General features: G+C 39.6%; 1 protein-coding gene across 3 annotated transcripts in view; it reads right to left on the bottom strand.

Annotated features, from left to right (window-relative positions):
• Window positions 1-20,158, bottom strand: part of grik2 (glutamate receptor, ionotropic, kainate 2) — a 330,777-nt gene that overhangs the window by 192,937 nt on the left and 117,682 nt on the right. For all 3 annotated transcript variants that reach the window (XM_013139315.4, XM_020041428.2, XM_020041429.2), the window contains exons 5-6: window positions 7,799-7,980; window positions 4,459-4,512 (exon numbers count right to left, since the gene is read on the bottom strand). In XM_013139315.4, the coding sequence (XP_012994769.2) occupies window positions 4,459-4,512; window positions 7,799-7,980 (236 nt within the window). The remainder of the gene's footprint in view (window positions 1-4,458; window positions 4,513-7,798; window positions 7,981-20,158) is intronic.

Below are 20,158 nucleotides of genomic sequence, written 5' to 3'. Positions count from 1 at the left end.
GGCATTTAGTAGTTCACAACCGTCATCCAACCAACCCGAAAAACATAACTAATCTGTAGGTTTTTTTCGGATTGAAAGGGTTAATATTTATATGTTAATGTGTGCCAATCTGGTACATACCAAAATACACTGCTAAAAAAAAAATCAGGTCTTGATGAAGGAAGTATATTAAAGAACAAAATCTTTACTGTACATTGTGTAATTCATTGAGAACAAATTGACGTAACAAAGGTCAATGGAAATCAAAATCGATTGAGTGCTGGATTCTAACTCACACTTAAAATCAAAGTATACAACTGAGATCACAGGGTGTTCCAACTTTTGTGAATTTCATCACGGCAACTCATAATGTGACTAAAGTAGTGTGTATGGAACCCACATGTCTGTATGCACGCCTGACAACATCTGGGCAGGCTGCTGATGGGACACCGGATGGGGTCCTGGGGGATCTCCTCCCAGACCAGGATCATAGCATTCAGTGAATTCCTGGACGGTCTGGGGTGCTACTTGGCAGTCTCAGATACACCGTCACATAACATCTCAGAGGTTCACAATTAGTCTCAGTTCTGGGGAAAGTGAGGGCCAGTCAATGGCATCAGTGCCTTCGTCATCCAGGAACAGCCTACACACTCTGGTCACATGAGACCGGCATTGTCCTGCTCCAGGAGGAACCCAGGGCCCACTGCACCAGCGTAAGGTCTGACGATGAGTCTGAGGATTTCATCCCAGTACCAAACCGCAGTCAGGGTACCGTTGGCTAACATGTGGATGTCTGTGAGACCCTCCAAGGATAAGCCTCCCCAGGCCATCACTGAACCACCGCCAAACCGGTCATTCTGGATATGCAGCAGGCAGCATAACATTCACCAAGGCGTCTCCAGACTCTTTCACGTCGGTCACATGTTCTCATTGTCAAGTGCTGCACGATGCTAGGCTGTGAGCACAGGTCCCACTAGAGGACGTCAGGCCCTCATGCTACTCTCATGCAGTCTGTTTCTGACAGTTTGGTCAGAAACATGCACACCAGTAGCCTGCTGGAGGTCATTTTATAGGGCTCTGGCAGTGCTCCTCCTATTCCTCCTCACACAAAGGAGCAGATGCTGGTCCTGTAGCTGGGTTGATGCCCATCAACGGCCCTGTCCAGCTCTCCTTGTGTAACGGCCCGTCTCCTGGTATTTCCTCCATGCTCTTGAGACAGTACTGGGAGACACAGTAAACCTTCTTGCAACAGCACGTACATCCTGGAGGGGCTGGACTACCTGTACAACCTGAATGGGTTGCAGGTACCACCTTATGCTACCTACCAAGGACATTAGCAAAACGCAAAACTAGAGAAGAATAAGGAAGGAAGGATAAGGAGAGAGCAATTGTCTCTGGCCACCACCTGCAAAGCCATTCCCTTTTTGGGGGCTGTCTTGCTGTTGCCTCTCCAGTGCACCTGTTACTTTCATTTGCATCAAAACAGGTGACACTGATTCACAACCGCTTATGCTTCCTAACTGGAGAGATTGATATTCCTAATTGGACAGAATGATAAGTTTCATTGACTAGGTGTAATACTATGATGATTACATATTCCCTTAATTTTTTGAGCAGTGCATGTACAGCTGTTATTGCAGTAAAATGTAGCTCTAGCAAATATAATGAAGAATATTTACGCAAGCCACATATTTTACCTTTACATTTTTCTTACAAGTGTATTTTAAAATTAAATATGAAAGATATCAAAATGTTAAAAATGTTTAAAATGTGTATATATAAGACACTGTGTATATATAAGCCACTGAATGATGAACTTGTAAAAAATACTGTTTATATACAGCACCAACCAAAAGTTTGGACACATACTCATTCAAGGGTATTTCTTTATTTTTATCAACACTATAAAATAACACATCTATTAACCACATATGTGTGGTTCTTCAAAGTGGCTACCCTTTGCCTTGACAGCACACTCTTGGCATTCTGTCAACCAGCTTCATGAGGTAGTCACCTGGAATGCTTTTCCAACAGTCTTGAAGGAGTTTGCACATATGCTGAGCACTTGTTGGCTGGTTTCCTTCACTCTGGTCCAACTCATCCCATACCATCTCAACTGGGTTGAGGTTGGGTGATTATGGGGGCCAGGTCATCTGATGCAGCACCATCACTCTCCTTCTTTGTCAAATAGCCCTTACACAGCCTGTATGTGTGTTTTGGGTCCTGTTGAAAAACAAATGATAATCCCACTAAGCGAAAACCAGATAAGATGGTGTATCGCTGCGGAATGCTGTGGTAGCCATGCTGGTTGACTGTGCCTTGAATTCTAAATAAATCACAGTATCACTAGCAAAGAACCCCCACACCATCACACCTCCTCCCCCATGATTCACAGTTGGAACCACGCATGCAGAGATCATCCTTTCACTTACTCTGCTTCTTACAGACACATGGCAGTTGGAACCAAAAATAAAACAATTTGACTTGTCAGACCGAAGGACAGATTTGTCATGTTTCTTGGCCCAAGCTTGTATCTTCTTTATATTGATGTCTTTCAATAGTGTTTTTTGCAGCAATTCAACCATTTATTTGGGCTGCAATCTGAGGTGCAGTTAATTGACGATTTCTGAGGTAACTCAAATTAATTAATCCTCTGCAGCAAAGGAATTTCTGGTCTTCCGTTTCTGTGGCAGTCCTCATGAGACCCAGTATCATCAAAACGCATGATGGTATTTGCAACTGGACTTGAAGAATGGTTCCAGACTGACTGACTTTCAAGTCTTAAAGTAATGATGGACTGTTGTTTTTTCTTTGCTTTTTTTAGCTGTTCTTGCCATAATATGGATTAATACAGTACAGACATAATGATGGTCTTCTGTATACGCTCCTTAACATATATAAAAAAAATCCACAAATTAACTTTTAACAAGGCACACCTGTCAATTGAAATGCATTCCCGGAAACCACCTCATGAAGCTGGTTGAGAGAATGTGAAGAGCTTCTCACAACCAGCAAAGCTGTCATTAACACAAAGTATTGCCAATATGAAGAATCTACAATATAAAATGTATGTTGATCTATTAAACACTCATTTTGTTGCTACATGATTTATTGTGTTATTTCATAGTTTAGATGGCATTACTATTATTCTACAATGTGGAAAATAGTAAACCTAAAGAAATACCCTTGAATGAGTAGGTGTGTCCAAACTTTCGACTGGTACTGTATGTATATGGTGTATACAAATACAGTATGTTTTACAAGTTCATCTTTCAGTCATTGAAAATGGTGGTCATTCATGTCTTCCTGTTTCACAGGGGTATACAGCTCTGAAAAAATGAAGAGACCATCTTTTTATTTCTTTACCAAAAAAGTTGAAAAGGAAAGTTTTGAGTAATGAACAGATGCGTTCAATTTGCAGTGGTCTATTAATTTTAACCCTTCTGTTACTCACTCAAAACCTTTCTTTTCGACTATTTTGGAAAGGAAAGAAAAAGGTGGTCTCTTAATTTCTTCCGGAGCTGTGTATAAACACCCATGATTAACTCACTTAGTTTTCTATCAACATGGGGAAGGTCAGATAACACACAAAGACATCTCTCTACAGAATCTGGTTCTAATCAAAGTTCCAGGTTCAAAACAATCTTGATTATGTCTAAGTGGATTCCACTCAAATGTGTATCACATCAGCAGTCTCAACGTGCTTTGAGGGTATCAATCCGAAAACCCCAAGTAGCAAGCAAGACAGAGGCAAAAGCACAGTACCTGGCTGAGCATGATCAGCAGAGGTCTGATACAAAGGAAAACATCCTGCTCCTCTGTTATGGAAATTATGAACTAAGGTACATTTGAGAAATGTCTTTCTTTCTATTGCCTGAAATGTCAATATTTACTTTGATTGTGACTCACATGTCTGTATAATATCAGAGGATTATTATTAGGTACTCTGACCATGTTCCTCTGCCTAGACCAAGAAAGATGTCCATCCTTTTGTTCCTTAGGAATGTGACCCTTGGGGGGAGCAATTGGCTTCTTTAGGTAAACGCAACAATAAACATTATGGCAGGAAGGATAAGGTGGGGGGACAGCCCGCCCTTTGGGTAAAACCTATGTGACACAAGACAGATGGGCAGCAACTTACCACACCCCTTTTTCCACTATAAGTACTGATGATTGTCATGTATTAAGTTAGAGACTCCTCAGATTAATATTTGGTAAGCGTTTCACGCGTATCTCTATTTGCAAATAAACTATAAAATTGTGCTCGAGAATTTTGCCTCTGTCCTTACTCCTTTAAAACTTCTGATAGATGAAATTGCCATCACATTCTCCCACTGCATTGCTTGATCTTGGGTTTTAGGTTGGAAAAACACGAGGTTGGAGGAGACCTTCACTTTCAGTGGTACACAACATTTGGAGAGTTAAAACTATGTGGAAGAACTTTGGCAGTCTGTGAAACAATGGCAGTACTATGCTCACCAGTGAGGTGAAGATGTAGTGATAATACTCCGTCATCATCCCCATAGCAAGAGCCTAGAGAAAAAGAATGAGAGAGATTAAGAGAAAATATGGGGAAATAACTGAGTAAGAAAACAATATTGCTGAAATTGCGAGCAGAATATATTCTGTGTGTATGTCAGCACTTGTGAACAAATGTGTAGAAATGTTATTGCCAAAACAGAGTTATTTACTAACATAACGGGGATAAGCACAATGCATACACAGGAATTCACTGTTTGAAGCAAGACTGATACCAACTATAACAGGGGAGGGCAAACCTTTTGGCTCAGGAGCCACATCAGGATTTTTTAATTAAACAGAGGTCCGCATGTGTATTGTAATTTATTAATCCTAAATGATTTGCAGGCGAGAAAAGGGCAATAATTGAAACATTTATACAGCAGTTCCAGTATAATGTCTACATAAATTAAATTCAGATTCAAAACGTACATTTCCTACCACGGGACGGATGGTATTGCCTTGCGGGCCAGATTCAGCCCACAGGCCTTAGTCTGGCCGACCCTGCTCTATAAGAAATGTGCTATTTCATGTGGGGTGGGGGGGATGCGCAATGCGTAATACACAGTCTCTCTGGATGTTTACATTTTGCCAAAAACAAGAAAACAAAATAGGATAGGTGGATAGGTTAATACAATGAATGTAGATATTTTATTTTACCTTATGTTCTAATAAGTTTTTAGGGCCCCTGTCAGTCACAGGCCCTTATAATCGTCCTAACCCCCCCCCCCCCCCTCCCCCTTATTCGGTACCCCTGGATCCAGGAGAAAACAAGCTTTATCTCCTCTGGGGATCTGGGGAAATGGACATCAATATGTGTGAAATACTGTAATGGGAGATCCTTTGGAAACCCCACTCCTAAAATACACTACACAGAACCTCAATGATCAATGTCACTCAACACTATTCAACCATCAGTCAGTGGTGGTGGGACTCAACCCCAAAGAGGACAGAGAAAGTATACAGGGAAACATTGGCATGCCTGTTGACTTTATTAAAAAAAAAAATGCTGCATATTCCTTGTCCTCAACTAGGAATGCTGCTAAAGTACAAGTCAGAAATGTTGCATATGCTCTTGGACATACCCCATGGAAATAGTATAACCAGAATATTCATAATTTCTCTGCAGAGATGGAACAACCTGTCAGAAGGACAACTATGTCTGCAGCACTTCATCAATCAAGACTGCAAGCTAGAGTGACTAACTAACTAAAACAATGGTTTCAATACTGATGTGAGTTATTTCAGTTTTTAAATTTTAATAAATTGGCACACATTTCTAAAAACCTACTTTGCTTTTGAGTGGATGCATATCTTGTGAGTGTACAGTATGTGTGTGCAAGTGTCCCTGCATGTTTACTATCTTCTTTCCATCACCAAATTTTGCCAAAGTGAAACATTCACTGAGTAAAATGTACTACTGAGTTATGTGGTTGTTTCACCTTACTTCTCAAAATGTATGCACTAACTATAAGTTGTGCTGGGTGTGATTGCCTGCTAAATGACTGTTATGTAAAATGAGTGCAATTTATAGAGTTATATGTTTTGGAGTTGTTTGAAGAGGTGTATACACTGCTGCATCCACAAGGCTCTGACATGTAAACGTCACACCCACTCTCCTGTAAGTCTGGTGGAAGCATCTCCATATCAATTCATCCTTACATACATCGCTAACATCTCTCCATCCATAGCTAATTTGCCCTTTAACAGTGAGGCCTCACATTACGCAGGCAACAATTAAGGCAGCAATTAAGCAGAACTAAAGGCCAGGATACACTCTCATCAGGGACAGACATGTAGTGCTGTGTACAGGATAATTCAACCTAAATCTCTGTCTACATGAATTTACTGTACGTTAACAGTGAAAACACTTTGAATTAAACTCGATAACACCAATAATAACCTTTGTGGTGAGCTATATTTATCTTTTTCTGTCTCTTATTGTAAGTATGTCTGTCTCTCTGTCACTTGCTGTCTCTAGGCTTCTGTTTCCATCAATCTCTCTGTATTAATCCAGAAAACATCACTGCTGACAGATAGATGACTGTGGTCATTATCATGATCTGATGGGTGGCAGGTGGGCTAGCGGTAAGAGCATCTGACCAGTAACCAAAGGTAACCCTGGACTGGCCTGGGAAAATAAATCTGTCATAATGTCCCTGAGCAAGACAGTTAACCCCAATTGCTCTTCAGCGCCCACTGGGGCAGCCCCTCCCATCTCTCCAAATTGGAGGGGTTGGATTAAGAGCGAATGTCAAATCTCAAGGGGCGTCCTTGGATTGCTAACAAAATGACAGGCTCATCACCTCTATGTTGCTGTTTCACCTGTTATAGGGACATTGTTTTATGGGGGGCCATTTAAAAAGGACATTATTATGGTAGCATATATTGTCTACTCTGCAGGTGTTGCCCAGACAGATGGGGCAGGTGGGTCTGGCTGCAGGTCTCATACAGCCTTTTAAAACAATTAGGAATAACATATGATGATTGTACAGAGTAATGGAGAGGGATTCAATTGGACGGGATGAAGCAATTTATTGTTGCCGAAGTCATAGCTACAGTGAATATGAGAGTGAGTTAGAAAGTACTGTATTATTGTATTGGTTTTTCAATCAGATTATTAAAACTTAATTTACAGGTTCATTATCACAATGTATTTTCCATTTGGTGGACATGGTTGAATTCTGCCAATGACATATTTTCAAACCTACAGTCAGCTAGACTCTATTAATGAAAGCAGCAGGTGTTTCTTGCAAGGTAAGAGTATTAATTGCGGCTTTAAAGAGTACCATGAATAGACATAGTTTCAGAGTGAAATGAGGAGAGAAATCCTTCCCTCCTTGAGTCTTGGGTATGTCTCAGAATGAGAGGATCAGAGAAAAACTGTGAAGTCCTTCATTAACCCCCATTACTATGGAAGTGCTCACATGCCAACAGCTAATGATAGGTGTCCTCGACTTTCATGACCAATCACAGGCTAATACACGGATTAAAAACGACATGCAGGGGTGAGTGGAGGGGGGGAATCATGTTATCTTTAATATTTCATACATCCTGGAATGCATCAGAAATGTTAATGTTTTTTTAATTGAGTCACAGTTAAAGTATTAAACGTAATCTTTGTCTGTAGCTAATATCCTGCATAACTAAAGGACCTTAGAGAACCTTCCTCATTTCAAGGAAATGTGAATAAATTCTGCTAGTTTGACAAGAACTTGAATTGATGGGGGGTTATAAATAAGAGCCTAGTCATGCGTATGCACACACACACACATTTCATCTGGTCCTCTCAAGAACACACCTGTTTTAAGATTCCAGCAGCCATTTCATGTCCACAGTCGAAGATGACGTGGAATTCCTTCCCTCTTTTCATCTCCTTGAGGAGCGGCTTGGCATCCTTGGTCTCCGCTGGCAACTGGCGGATCTTTAACCTGATGTTATAGCGAGACGGAGCTTTTATGAGCTCCTGTAACCGGATAAGACCTGGAGAGCAAATACAAAAACAGAATGTAGAAAGAGTCCATCAAATTGTGCACATATGTATTTATATGGAAGTGTTTTGCTCTGTTGAGAAAAATTTGCTATTTGTTTCATAGAGTATCGATGCCCATAACTTGTTTTTTGACACTATGATTATTACATTTTTGTATGCTATTCTGGGGTTAAGAGAAGAGCAGAATTTACTGGGTAATGGTGTCTTTATTTGGAGTAGATGAAGAACCCATACTCTTGCGTTACTTAATATAACATAATTAACATAATTATTATATCAGTTTATATCACTGATGTAGAACATTTTGTCTAACACTTTGTGTTTCTGGTTTCCATTACTATCATCAGCCTTACACTACATATATGTATCTATGAACATTTGAATACTTTGTATTAATTTGACTCCATTGGTTTTAATTAGTAGTAGATAAAGAAGCTTTATGAATTAATGTCTAATATTATTCAGATTTTAATTAAATCCAACCCTCTTTTCAACTTGATGAGGTTCTTCCCTTCTGTTCCCTCCCTTTCTCTTTCTTATTCTCCCTTGTTTGTAGTATTGTACATTTATTTCCATTTCTTCACATTTTCTCAATCAATGCTACACACTGGGTGTTTGTTAAACATGTAAAGGGGGACTGAACAGACTAGGACCTGAAGTCAAGCAGCAGGCCATAATCAACATATCAGCATTTGTGCAGGTGCTTCAGACCGCTTCAGAGCACTAACCAATACCTTTTAATTTGCCCAAAAGGAGATATTATAATTTTTGTCCCTTTAACAGGTCAGAAACTAAGAACACATTGTCATTGACAGCAATGACCTGGGAATAATTAGGGTCAACTGTCTGATTCTGCAAAAGATTGTTCATCTTGCTGGCTGAGGGATTTTACTATTTTAGTCTTAACCTTCGTGTTTTATCAGTCTACTACAACTCTGGACAACAGCCGTTCTTTCAACTCGAAATGGGGATATCCAACCAGTGCAAGACATCATCTTAAAGAATAATGACGCAGTCAGGGCCAGTTGTATGCGTAATCGACACAAGTGGTCACTTAGGGGCACAAAAGGCTAGAGTCAGGCCTGGCCCCAAACCTTTCATCATAAACTCCTCTTGATGACAACATTAAAATACCCTTAACTCAGAAGTTGAGTGTCAGCCAGACTAAGCAAGAGGTAGTTAGAATATGCATTATTTTATAGAAACAATGAAATGACTAAAATGTGATTAAAGGTCAGTCATTTAATTAATTGCTTTTTTGCATTAAAGAAGAATATTTAGGATACCCCTAGCTTTCAAACTTTTCCAGTGTTCCAGACTATTCCTGTACAATTCGGTAAGACAGCGTTCTTTCATTTTTGTTTTAACACTATCATAAAAATGTTGACCTAACCAATGATGTAGTTTTGGTTTTAACACCATCCAACACCTTAGCCCTAGCCTTAAACAATCCAAATTAATTCCTTAACTGTTAACTGTTCTGTTATAACCGTACACATTATGTCAATTTTGTTGAATGTCAAAGGCAGTGAGATCTTGTTGAATCTGTAGCCTCGCCCCCGGTGCAACACTATACTGTAGACCTTGTATAGTAAGTCACCACCACTTTTTATTCCCAGCAGCCTGCAGCTATAGTTGTCCCCAGCTTGTTGTTCAATGGCATTATTTGTTTACTCCCTGTCTCTACTGTCTCACCATGGGATGCAAGCCCAGCTCAAAGAGTGCTGGTGAGTGTTAAGCAGTAAATCAGTATAACTCACTGTCGCACACTGAAAATGATACCCACGTTGACAGCCAGTTGATGCACGTTGACATCCAAGCTGTTGATTCATTGCCCATGACAAAGTGGACACACTAGGCACACTGGAGGGCTGAGGAGCCTGCCCATTCTGGGTCAAACCAATATTAACCAGATTCATGCAGTGAAATACACAATAAGGTAGAGGGAGGAAGCAGTGTAGCTATTAGATAGCACTGAGCACCTGTCAGGTCTTGGCTGGGGGCCTCTTGGCACCTCTATGTGCATTGTTGTTTAATCATCCCCAATCAGAGGCAGCTGCTCCCTATTGCTTCTGATTGGGGATCCTATTTCAGTTGCCCTGTGGGTCCCTTAGTTGTCTGTCATTGTTTGGAGTTTGCTTTATGTTTGCTACTCTTCAGTTTGCAGTTGTTCTCGCCTTTTGTTGGTTTTCTGTTTATTTACTTGGAGGATTACAGTTAAAAGGATGTTCCCCAACTCTGCGCCTCGTGCCCTGCCTCATCAGAACCGTGACAGTACCACTCCCCAGTCAGTACCACTCCCCAGATAGCAACCAGTGTCCACCCTCTTGCAATTTTCTCACCATCCCTACGCCCAAGCCATAATGATGAGTTCATTTGAAAGCAGCAATGAGTTTCTGTAATCTCAAATTAAATCTGCAAAAGATTGCCTGCCATGAAGATACATTTTGAGTGATTTCATTGATAAAGACTTTCCCAATATATAACATCCCTAAATAAATGAAGCCCTATACGTTTAAAATAGATAGATTAACTGTAAAACAAATTATCATTTAGTTTAAATTGTATATATATAAAGGCCAGGGTGTTGTCGGCGTGGTGCGCTGACAACAACCCAGACTTCAACACAAAGAAAACCATGGACCTCATTGTGGATTACAGGAAGTCTAAAGGATGCAGTCACACCCCAGTTCTCATCGATGGCACTGAGGTGGAGCGTGTATCTGGCTTCTTGGGTGTCCACATCTCAGAGGACCTCTCGTAGACCCTCAACACCTCAGCCCACCAAGATTCTTGTGAACGTTTACCGCTGCACAATCAAGAGTATTCTGACTAACTGCGCTACAGTGTGCTTTAGTGGTTGCTCTGTAGCCGACCGGAAGGCCCTACAACGGTTGGCGAAAACCGCCCAGCACATCACTGGTGCCCAGCCTCCAGCCATCATAGACTGCCAGCACAAGTTGTGTCTGCACAGGACACGCGGGATCATCAGGGACCCTTCACATCCATGCCTAAAATTGTTTGCCCTCCTTCCATCAGACAGGCGGTACAGGTCTCTTTCTTGCTGCACCAGCAGGCTCAGGATCAGATTATTTCCATCATTTATAATGGCTTTTCTTTCCTCTGAGTGGCAGACATATTTATGTTCCATTTTTATGTTTTGTTAAGCTTAAGCTTGCTATCTTCCACAGCTCAGATCCTTAGCAGATGAGCTGACAAGATCCGTTGCACCCCCACAGTCACATTTTGGTCGATCACACACATGCATTATGGAATTATAAAACAAATAGAAATGTTTATCACTTCAAAATCATAACAGAATTTTCATTTCTCAACTATAAGATGAACCTCTGATGGGCTGTCATGAGTGCCGCGCACCCATCACACCCACTAAAGCTCTGCTTCTGAAGGTGTGCATGTTACATTTCCTAAAGAACACCTCAATGATTCAACCTTGTACCATAAATCAGTACCGAAATTTGAAACTGACAGATAAATGTCAAACTGTACACATCCCTAAATATGTCAGATTCCCAAATTGATTTAAAGTTTTAATTTTTTAATTTTGATGTTGTTTTTCCAGAATCCGTTGCCTCCCCAGGGGCCAAGAGGCCAAGTAAAAGTAAGTGAATTATTATTTATGGAAAAAATGAATGCATTCCATCCTGGTAAACGCTGATTACATTTCAGAGAAAACAAATCCTTTTATTCATGCTTTCAAACTATTCACCGCAGCAGCATGTGAAATGTTTTAAATGTCTTAATGTACTCTGAAACAAAAGCATTAAACAAATAAACAGTTGGAGATCATGGAATTGTATTGTTTAACAGAATTTAATCAACATTTTTGACACCACCTTTTACAGACATAACAGCCGAACACACTCGTGGCATTCCTTTTACAATGGGAAGCAAATATTGTTAGGAAAGTTATTCACAACACTTGCAGCGGTTCCCACAAATGTGTTTCACTTGTTTCTTGACCTTTACCCTTCTGCTCAGTTCATCTCAAACCAGTATGATGGGGTTTAAGTCTGGAAACCGTGCTGGCCATTCCATGATTTGAAGCCTACCGTTTTGTTCTTTTCTATTAAGGTAGTTCTGACATAGCCGGGAGGTATGTTTTGGGTAATTTTCTCCCATGATCAACCAGGCATAGACTAGAGGGAATTGCATGGTACTGCAAAACGCTGTGGTAACTGTTTTTGTCCAGGGTGCCGCTCTGTGCAAGTTGCCGACTCCCCCATGTTTGACAGTTGTTTTCACACTCTAAGTTCCTTTTGCCTACTCAACGATATACAAAAACCCTGCATGATGAAACCAAAATGTGTTTTAGAATATCAAATGGGTGTTATAGGAAAGACATGTTGCCAAATATTACTGTTACAATTATTGAACAAGTCATGCTACCGTTCATTCGGTCATTCTTGACATTTCTACTGGATTGGAGCAGGGCATAAGGAAAGTTTAAGGGATGTTCATGAAGACTATACTTCACACTGTTTTGATATTGTTGAATGTGATATGCTTTTTTGTACAATACCATGTACAATTCAAATACAACCCCATTTCCAAAAAAATTGTGATGCTGCATAAAATGCAAATAAAAGCAGAATGCAACTCAATCAATCAATCAATCAATATTTATTTATAAAGCGCTTTTTTACAACAGCAGTTGTCACAAAGTGCTTTACAGAGACACCCGGCCTTAAACCCCAAGGAGCAAACAACAGTAGTGTTGAATTTCAGTGGCTAGGAAAAACTCCCTAAGAAGGTCGAATTTTAGGAAGAAACCTAGAGAGGACCCAGGCTCAGAGGGGTGACCAGTGAGATATTAAGAGTCCAATTGGAATAATAAATACATTTCTCTGGGCTAAATCCAGAGTATATTTGATTTTAGACTAGGTCAGAAGTATGACCAGGTGGACAAGGACAGGAACAGCAACGGTCCCCCCAAACCAGGTAATCCGCAGGTGTGGTCCAGGACCTCATCTCCTTCTAAAATTTAAAATTGGAGGAAACTGAGAAAAGTTAGTAGTACATCCCTCATGTCCCCCAGCACAATAATATAGCAGCATAACACCTTGGAAACTGAGACTATGTGCAAATCATTTATTCCTATATTTAATTTAAAATAGTACAAAGACAACATATCAAATGTTGAAACTGAGAAATATACACTGCTCAAAAAAGTAAGGGAACACTGAAATCACACATTGGTATAGTGTAATGAGAAATGTATGTTGAGGAAGAGAGGAAGTGAATTAGACGAAGAGGCGCGTCTGGCCCCACCAAGTCTCCCACACACCCTTGGTCATGTTAATCAGGGGTTCTGCATAACATTTGCTTCTCTGAGGATCTGGAACACCAGGTGTGTGCCATCAGTCTCACCATCTTGATCTGACCTGGAGGTGTGAAACTGAGCAAACTGAAATGTAACTAAATTCATGATTTTGTGGAAATGTATCTATAGTGTTTGGATTTCCCCAGTTCCCCACAAAGGGCTGAACTGTCTGAAATGCTTTATTATACTGTATGGGTTATGGATCAAACTTCACAAGGACATTGTAGAAATGCTTGTCCCTGCTCCATGTCTGACAACAACTGGCAGCAACACCCCGTCCATTCAATAATTTTGCATTGATTAAGTGGGACGGTTCCTGTCCTTTGTGTTCAATGTGTTTGCCGAGGTAAAGTAATGTGAATGACTATAGGGAGGAGGGTTTTAGATTTTAGGATAAATGGTAGGGTTGCACGATATTGGAAATAACTGACATTGCGATATTTAGTTTTTCTTTGGATGTCTTCAGAAAGAGCTTTAGCTATTAACCTGACAGTCTGTATCCTTCATTCTTACCCAACCCCTTCTATAAGTCTTCTATATGTCTTCTATAATTAACATTTCTGAAACTTATGAAAATTGTTGTATTTCAGAACAGGTTGCTTGGTAATAATATGTAACAGTAACAGTATAGCAATAGCAACAGTAGTAAAATAGAATGCGCAATTGGGCATAACTTACCAACTACAAGATGCAGTCTGTGGCCAAAGCACTGCAATCTGGTCCACTTGTTCAGGGCGGCAGCCTTCACCTTGTTTGCGGCATTGTCTGCTGTAATACAGACTAGACTACTCTCAATCAGCTAAAGCTTCTCTCATCCCTGTTGCGATGTTCTAACTTGCATGATCCTCTGGGAAAATGCAATTCGCAAACAGCAACTTTTCGGGTGGAAGTCTTCATTAATAAAGTGTACGGTCAGACTTATGTAGGGCTCTGTTGTCTGGCTGGACCACAAGTCTGTTGTTGCTGTATAATATTCCACTTGAGACAGCTCTGTTTCAACTTGTGCCTTGCATTTCTCATACAGCTCAGGGATGGCGACTTGAAAAAAATTGTTGTGGGATGGCATTACATACCGCTTGTCAAGCGACCGGATCATGTTTTTAAAACCCTCTTTGGTAACCGTGTTAATTGGTACCATGTCTTTGGCGACGTGAAATGTTATTGAAACTGTGATTTTTCTCTGCAGTTTGGAACCTTTCTTGTATGGTGTTTTTGCTTTGGATGGCATTGAGATGCTTTGCACTCGTCATATGAAGATTTGTGGTGACGACTTAAATGATCAAACAAATTGCTCGTGTTGTGGCAACAATTGCAAGGCACTCTCGACAAAGTACCGGTTTTTGGTCAACATTACCTGTCTGTAGCCGAAATATTTCCATATAATTGACGATGCATTTCTTTTTGCAACCAAATTCTCAATTTCTGCCTTTTTTTTCTCAATTTCTGTTCCTCGCTCATCTTTTCTTCACGCGCAAGCAGAGCCTGCATGTCAACCACGTGCGGCAACAAACTCTGTGTTTAAAATAATAATTATTATTATTATAATTTACTGTGTATCCAATAACCCAATAATCTAAATCGCACGTTCTGCCATGTGACTATTGGGGATGCGAACATCGCAATGTCGATGCTGAGACGATATATCGTGCAGCCCTAATAAATATGTCTCCAAAAAGTTATTTGCGTTTGTCATTGTTACAGAGACTTCCCAACACGCTGTGTTGTAGTCATATTTAGGAGTCTATCATTAACAGAAGCTCCTAGCACACCTTTGTTCAATAGTGTATCTTATGGTACACTTAGTAGACATTTAGACTAGTTTGGATGACGTTGAATTGTGTTGGTATGTAAATATATTTTGTATTGTAACTTTATTATTTGATTGAAATTAAATGTATTACTTTGGAATATATATTACTACGGCACTCATCTTCACACTCAAGCTCATAATTCTACGGATAATCACACACACATATGTAAGTCAAAGTGACCAGACTTGACATCCCTGAGTTTTGGGTCTCTGCACAGTCTGGGTGGTCCCAGGGACACATGCAATTGTGGGCATCCTTGAGTTCTGGGTCTAGGTGGACCCGGGAACACATGCCAATGTGGGCAACTCTGAGTTCTGGGTTTCTGACCAGTCTGGATGGATCCAGAAAAACATGTAATTTTAATGTTAGGATCATGATGAAAGGAGTAGCTAATCTTTACCAAGGACTTCCCAACATATGGTCATTTACGATAACATTTATTTACTAACAATATGGAATCAGATTATATATTTATATTTATTTATCACTAAGGATCTCCTCCCAGACCTGGATCAGGGCATCAGTGAACTCCTGGACAGTCTGGGGCGCTACTTGGCGGTGTCGGATGCACTGATACATAATGTCCCTGAGGTTCTCAATTGGATTCAGGTCTGGGGCACGGGAGGGCCAGTCAATGGAATCAATGCCTTCATACAACGAACATAAGCGTCGCACACACCCTGATCCGAGGTAAAGGCCTACATTCATTGCATGTATGAATGCAGTGGCTGAACAAAAGAGGAACATCGTGTGGAGATATTTTACAGTGGAATATGAAAACATTGTGAACAGTGATGTATGTAGGAAGGTTGTTCGCTACTGTGGCAACACCTCCAATTTGTTTAAACATATGAGAAAGAACACTGAGCTGCAACAGAAAAGAAGGGAGGAGGGAAATGTCTCAGACAGACCACCGACACAGAGACAGAGTTCACTGGCAGTCATTTCAGAGAGGCAAGTAATATCTAGGTATATATAGTGAAATTGCTATTTTAGTAAAATCAGATGTTCAGCATTGGCTAATGTTACATTAATATTACATACATTAATTACTAACTGAACGTGGTCATCATTAGCTGTTACTTTAGCAGACTGATTAAATATTGACTATATTCAGACATTAAAATAATATTTTCAGCCTATTGAAACTTATCTAGATTACTTATTTTAATGGAACTGAAAAAAAATATACCCCAAATATGCACTTTTAAATTACAATAATAAATCATGTAACATGCATGTGATTAAGTAACAGTAGAAAGCAAAAAAATTATAATTCTTCATTACTTTATGTAGCACTTTTTTACAAAGCCCACAGGTGGCAGGTAAAAATTATACTACTCACCTTACAATGATTGAAAATAATTTAGTGGTCATGAAAACGTATTCAGATTTAGCCTATTGATGATACATTCACTTCATACAGCAGTGCAAACACATCAGGCATGAAAAAGATGACCCCCCTGGAAATGTATGACGAGGTACTATGTCCCATTTGGTCACAATTACTGGAATACTACCCTCCTACATGATAAACAGTACGTACTTCGCCAAGTATGCGATTCGGGATTCTACCATTAACTCTTGCTCGCTTAAAAAAAAAAAAGATTTTCGGGAGATTGTATATGATTTGCGGGTGTCAGGGAGACGCATTTAAAATGCAGGACACTCCTGGAACTTCAGGGAAAGTAAGGATGTCTGCAATAGAAAGTGTCGCCTTCTCAAGATTCAAAACCCAGTCGCCCACATGAAAGGCTATGTCGTTAACCACTACACCACAGAGCTATACATTTGCTGGGTGTCAGTATAGCCTCTTGTGTCTATCCTGAACAAATCCTCTTTTGCCACTAGCCGTTTTAACAGTGAATTGGCCATTCGTGAATGACATTGATACAGTTAAACTGACAGTTAAATATTTGGTAACGTTTCTTACTAAGTTTACCTCCACCACAAATAGCGTCAATGTATGGCGTTTGCCACTTTTTCTTACTGGTGGGAATCGAAACTATACACAACCATGGCACTTGCCATTGTGAACAAAAGAATAACAAACCTACTGAATTTTATCTATGGAAATTTGAATGCGCAGTGACACCATTATCTACTGCCATTTTCAGCATGATAATGCACACCGCCATATTGCAAGGATGACTACACAATTTGTTGCAGCTCAAAATATCCCACTTGTTCATCGGCCTTTCAACATGTAAAATGGATAGATTAGGGCCTAATGATTTTTTTTTTATTGAATGATATATGTATTTCCTGTAAGTATCTTGTATGTATAGCATCTCGATAAAATAAAAATCTGAAATAATTTCATGTTGCAGTTACACTGTATATTCAGTAAAGTTATGTCTTATAAATTCTGTGCTCCCAATTACTAGAACAAGTGAGCTTTATAGATCTCAGTTGTTTTAGGACACTGCTTTAAAATCAAAACATGTTCTCAGCCAACTTACCTTGTAAAATAATGAATAAATAAGAAAGGTAAGGCAATTACTACAGCAGCACCACACCACAGATACAGCTATCATGAAATATGATAGACAAGGCCATTAAATACCAGACAACATATCATATATAGATAAAGGAATAGGCCTAGCCTATATCACTCAGAATTTTTATTTTGCAGAACAAACAGCAAGGCCATTGTGTCCATGTAATTCTTACTAGAGTTGTCTTCAGGCTTCAAAAAATACTTGAAGCCCCAGCCAGGTGCAACATCACATGAATATAATGAGCCTGAACAATAAAAAATCCAGATAAAAAGATCAGGACCTATCCCAAGATCATGTCCCTGTTTTGCTTGCATGGCAGAGACTGCAGCGTGGGAAGTGTGGAGAGGGAACAATTCCCTATACAAGTGTAAAGGGACAAATGTACTTGAATATGAACAACAACAGTAATTTAGAATATATAAAAACACCCATAGCCTGTAAATCTATGACAGATACTTTGTCTTTTGCCTGTGTTGTTTGATTCTGCTCCAATTCAAGCAAACCTTGCAACCACCAAAATAATAAACTTTGGGGAATAAGCTATTTCCAGCAATTTTTCTAACTTCGGCATGTTTTAATAAAGACTAATAACAGCTTTAATAAGAAAATATTATCTGTAATTTCTGATCATGTATTTAGTGTTGTTTACACTGGTTATAATAATCCGAAAAATGTATACGGCTACAACACCAACACATGGGTCAAATGGCTCCCTCAATACTCTCCTTGATCTCTTTTTTCTTTTTATTAATGAGCATTATTAAAAATGAACTGTCTGAAATAATGTTTTCGGGAAAATGTAGTTTAAATCAATAACAATGATTATGTTAACAAATACTCTAGAAACATTACTTAATCAACATTATTTTTGAATTTATTGATGCAACTTTTTGGCACAAATACACTGTTCAAATAAATGTAGGGACCACATAATCATCACTTTATAACACCAAGTCAATTAAACTTCAGGGATATCAGTCTGTCCAGTTAGGAAGCATAAGCAATTGTGAATCAATGTGACCTGTTTTGATGCAAATGAACTGGTGCACTGGAAAGGCGATAGCAAGACAACCCCCAAAAAGCAAATGTTTTTGCAGGTGGTGGCCATAGACACTTGCTTTTTCCTTATCCTTCTTGACTAATTCTTCTCTAGTTTAGCATTTTGCTAGTGTCCTTGTCAACACTGATAGCATGAGGCAGTACCTGCAGCCCATTCAGGTTGCACAGGTAGTCCAGCTACCTCCAGCTACGTGCCATTGCAAGAAAGTTAGCTGTGACTCCCAGTTCAGTCGCAAGAGCATGGAAGAGATACCAGGAGACAGGCCGTTACATAAGGACAGCTGGACAGGGCCGTAGAAGGGCATCAACCCCGCAGCAGGACGTGTATCTGCTCCTTTGTGCAAGGAGGAACCGGAGGAGCACTGCCAAAGCCCTACAAAATTGAGGATTGTTCACTTGTAAAATAGTCAACATTGTGCACCAACATAAGTTGGGCTAGTTTTCAGGCATTATAGGATGGTTTTGAGCAGTTGTTATCTTGGAAACTTTTGCTTAACCTGGCAACAGTGACCCTATTTTGTAAATGAAACAGGAAGTTGCAAAGTTCAGGTAGAGGATTGGGCTAGACGTCCCATCTATCATTGCTAGCGTCACAGTTTCTACTTGCTATTTTAGGTTCATGTCTTTAGCAAGTACCACATTACTGACAAAAGTTTGTACATAGAAAAAAATCCCTGAGCATGTAAATTCTTAGTTGTAACATGGTGTTCTTAACAGTTGACCTAAAGGGTTTTCTTACTATTCTAAATTACAAGAGTGATAAGTGTGTTTTTATGGATGCAGCTATGCACCTTTAGCATTCTCTGTGGATGAGAATGAAGGGTTTGATATGGAGCGATATACCAGACAAAAGTTTGACTTCATGTACAAATATCTTTTTTAAACATGTTTTTCAAATGTTATGATTAAGGCCTTGCTCAGTGCAATGCTTTCATTTTTATCAGTAATTTAAAATAAATAGCATTTATTTTTGCAGTAATTCCAACATACCTGGGATGGTTGATTGATGAGATGTCTTTCAACATCCAAAGACATTTTGTCACTTACATTATCTTACTTGTTTAAATAAATGTTCTTCGGATTGTTTCAATCATGACTTTCAATACTGTTTATAAAATTCAGGTAAAAGTGCATACGTGTGTGTAGGTGAGTGACTGTGTATGATGTTTGAATATGGTCCTATAGGGTTGGGGCACTTGCTTTTGCATGAGCTATCCGAGGAGAAAATCCATATCCACAGCTCGCTGTTTTAGTTAGTTAACATAAATAAAAACACTGACAACTCTGACTGCTCTATCTGCTCTTCATACACCACATGTTAGAGTATGTCCCTCCCCCAAACTCTCCTTCTTTCTTTACACTTTGCTATTCTGCTTGGTTTGAATGTGACTAAAGCCTCGAGACTGCTTGCTTCAGGATCCATTTTCTATATTGTTAGGCAGGGTGAGGACAC

This window comes from Esox lucius, chromosome 20 (assembly GCF_011004845.1).
Source record: "Esox lucius isolate fEsoLuc1 chromosome 20, fEsoLuc1.pri, whole genome shotgun sequence".
In the NCBI taxonomy this organism is placed as follows: domain Eukaryota; kingdom Metazoa; phylum Chordata; class Actinopteri; order Esociformes; family Esocidae; genus Esox; species Esox lucius.
The sequence above is the reverse complement of the archived record's forward strand: the minus strand, read 5'-3'. Positions and strand labels throughout refer to the sequence as shown.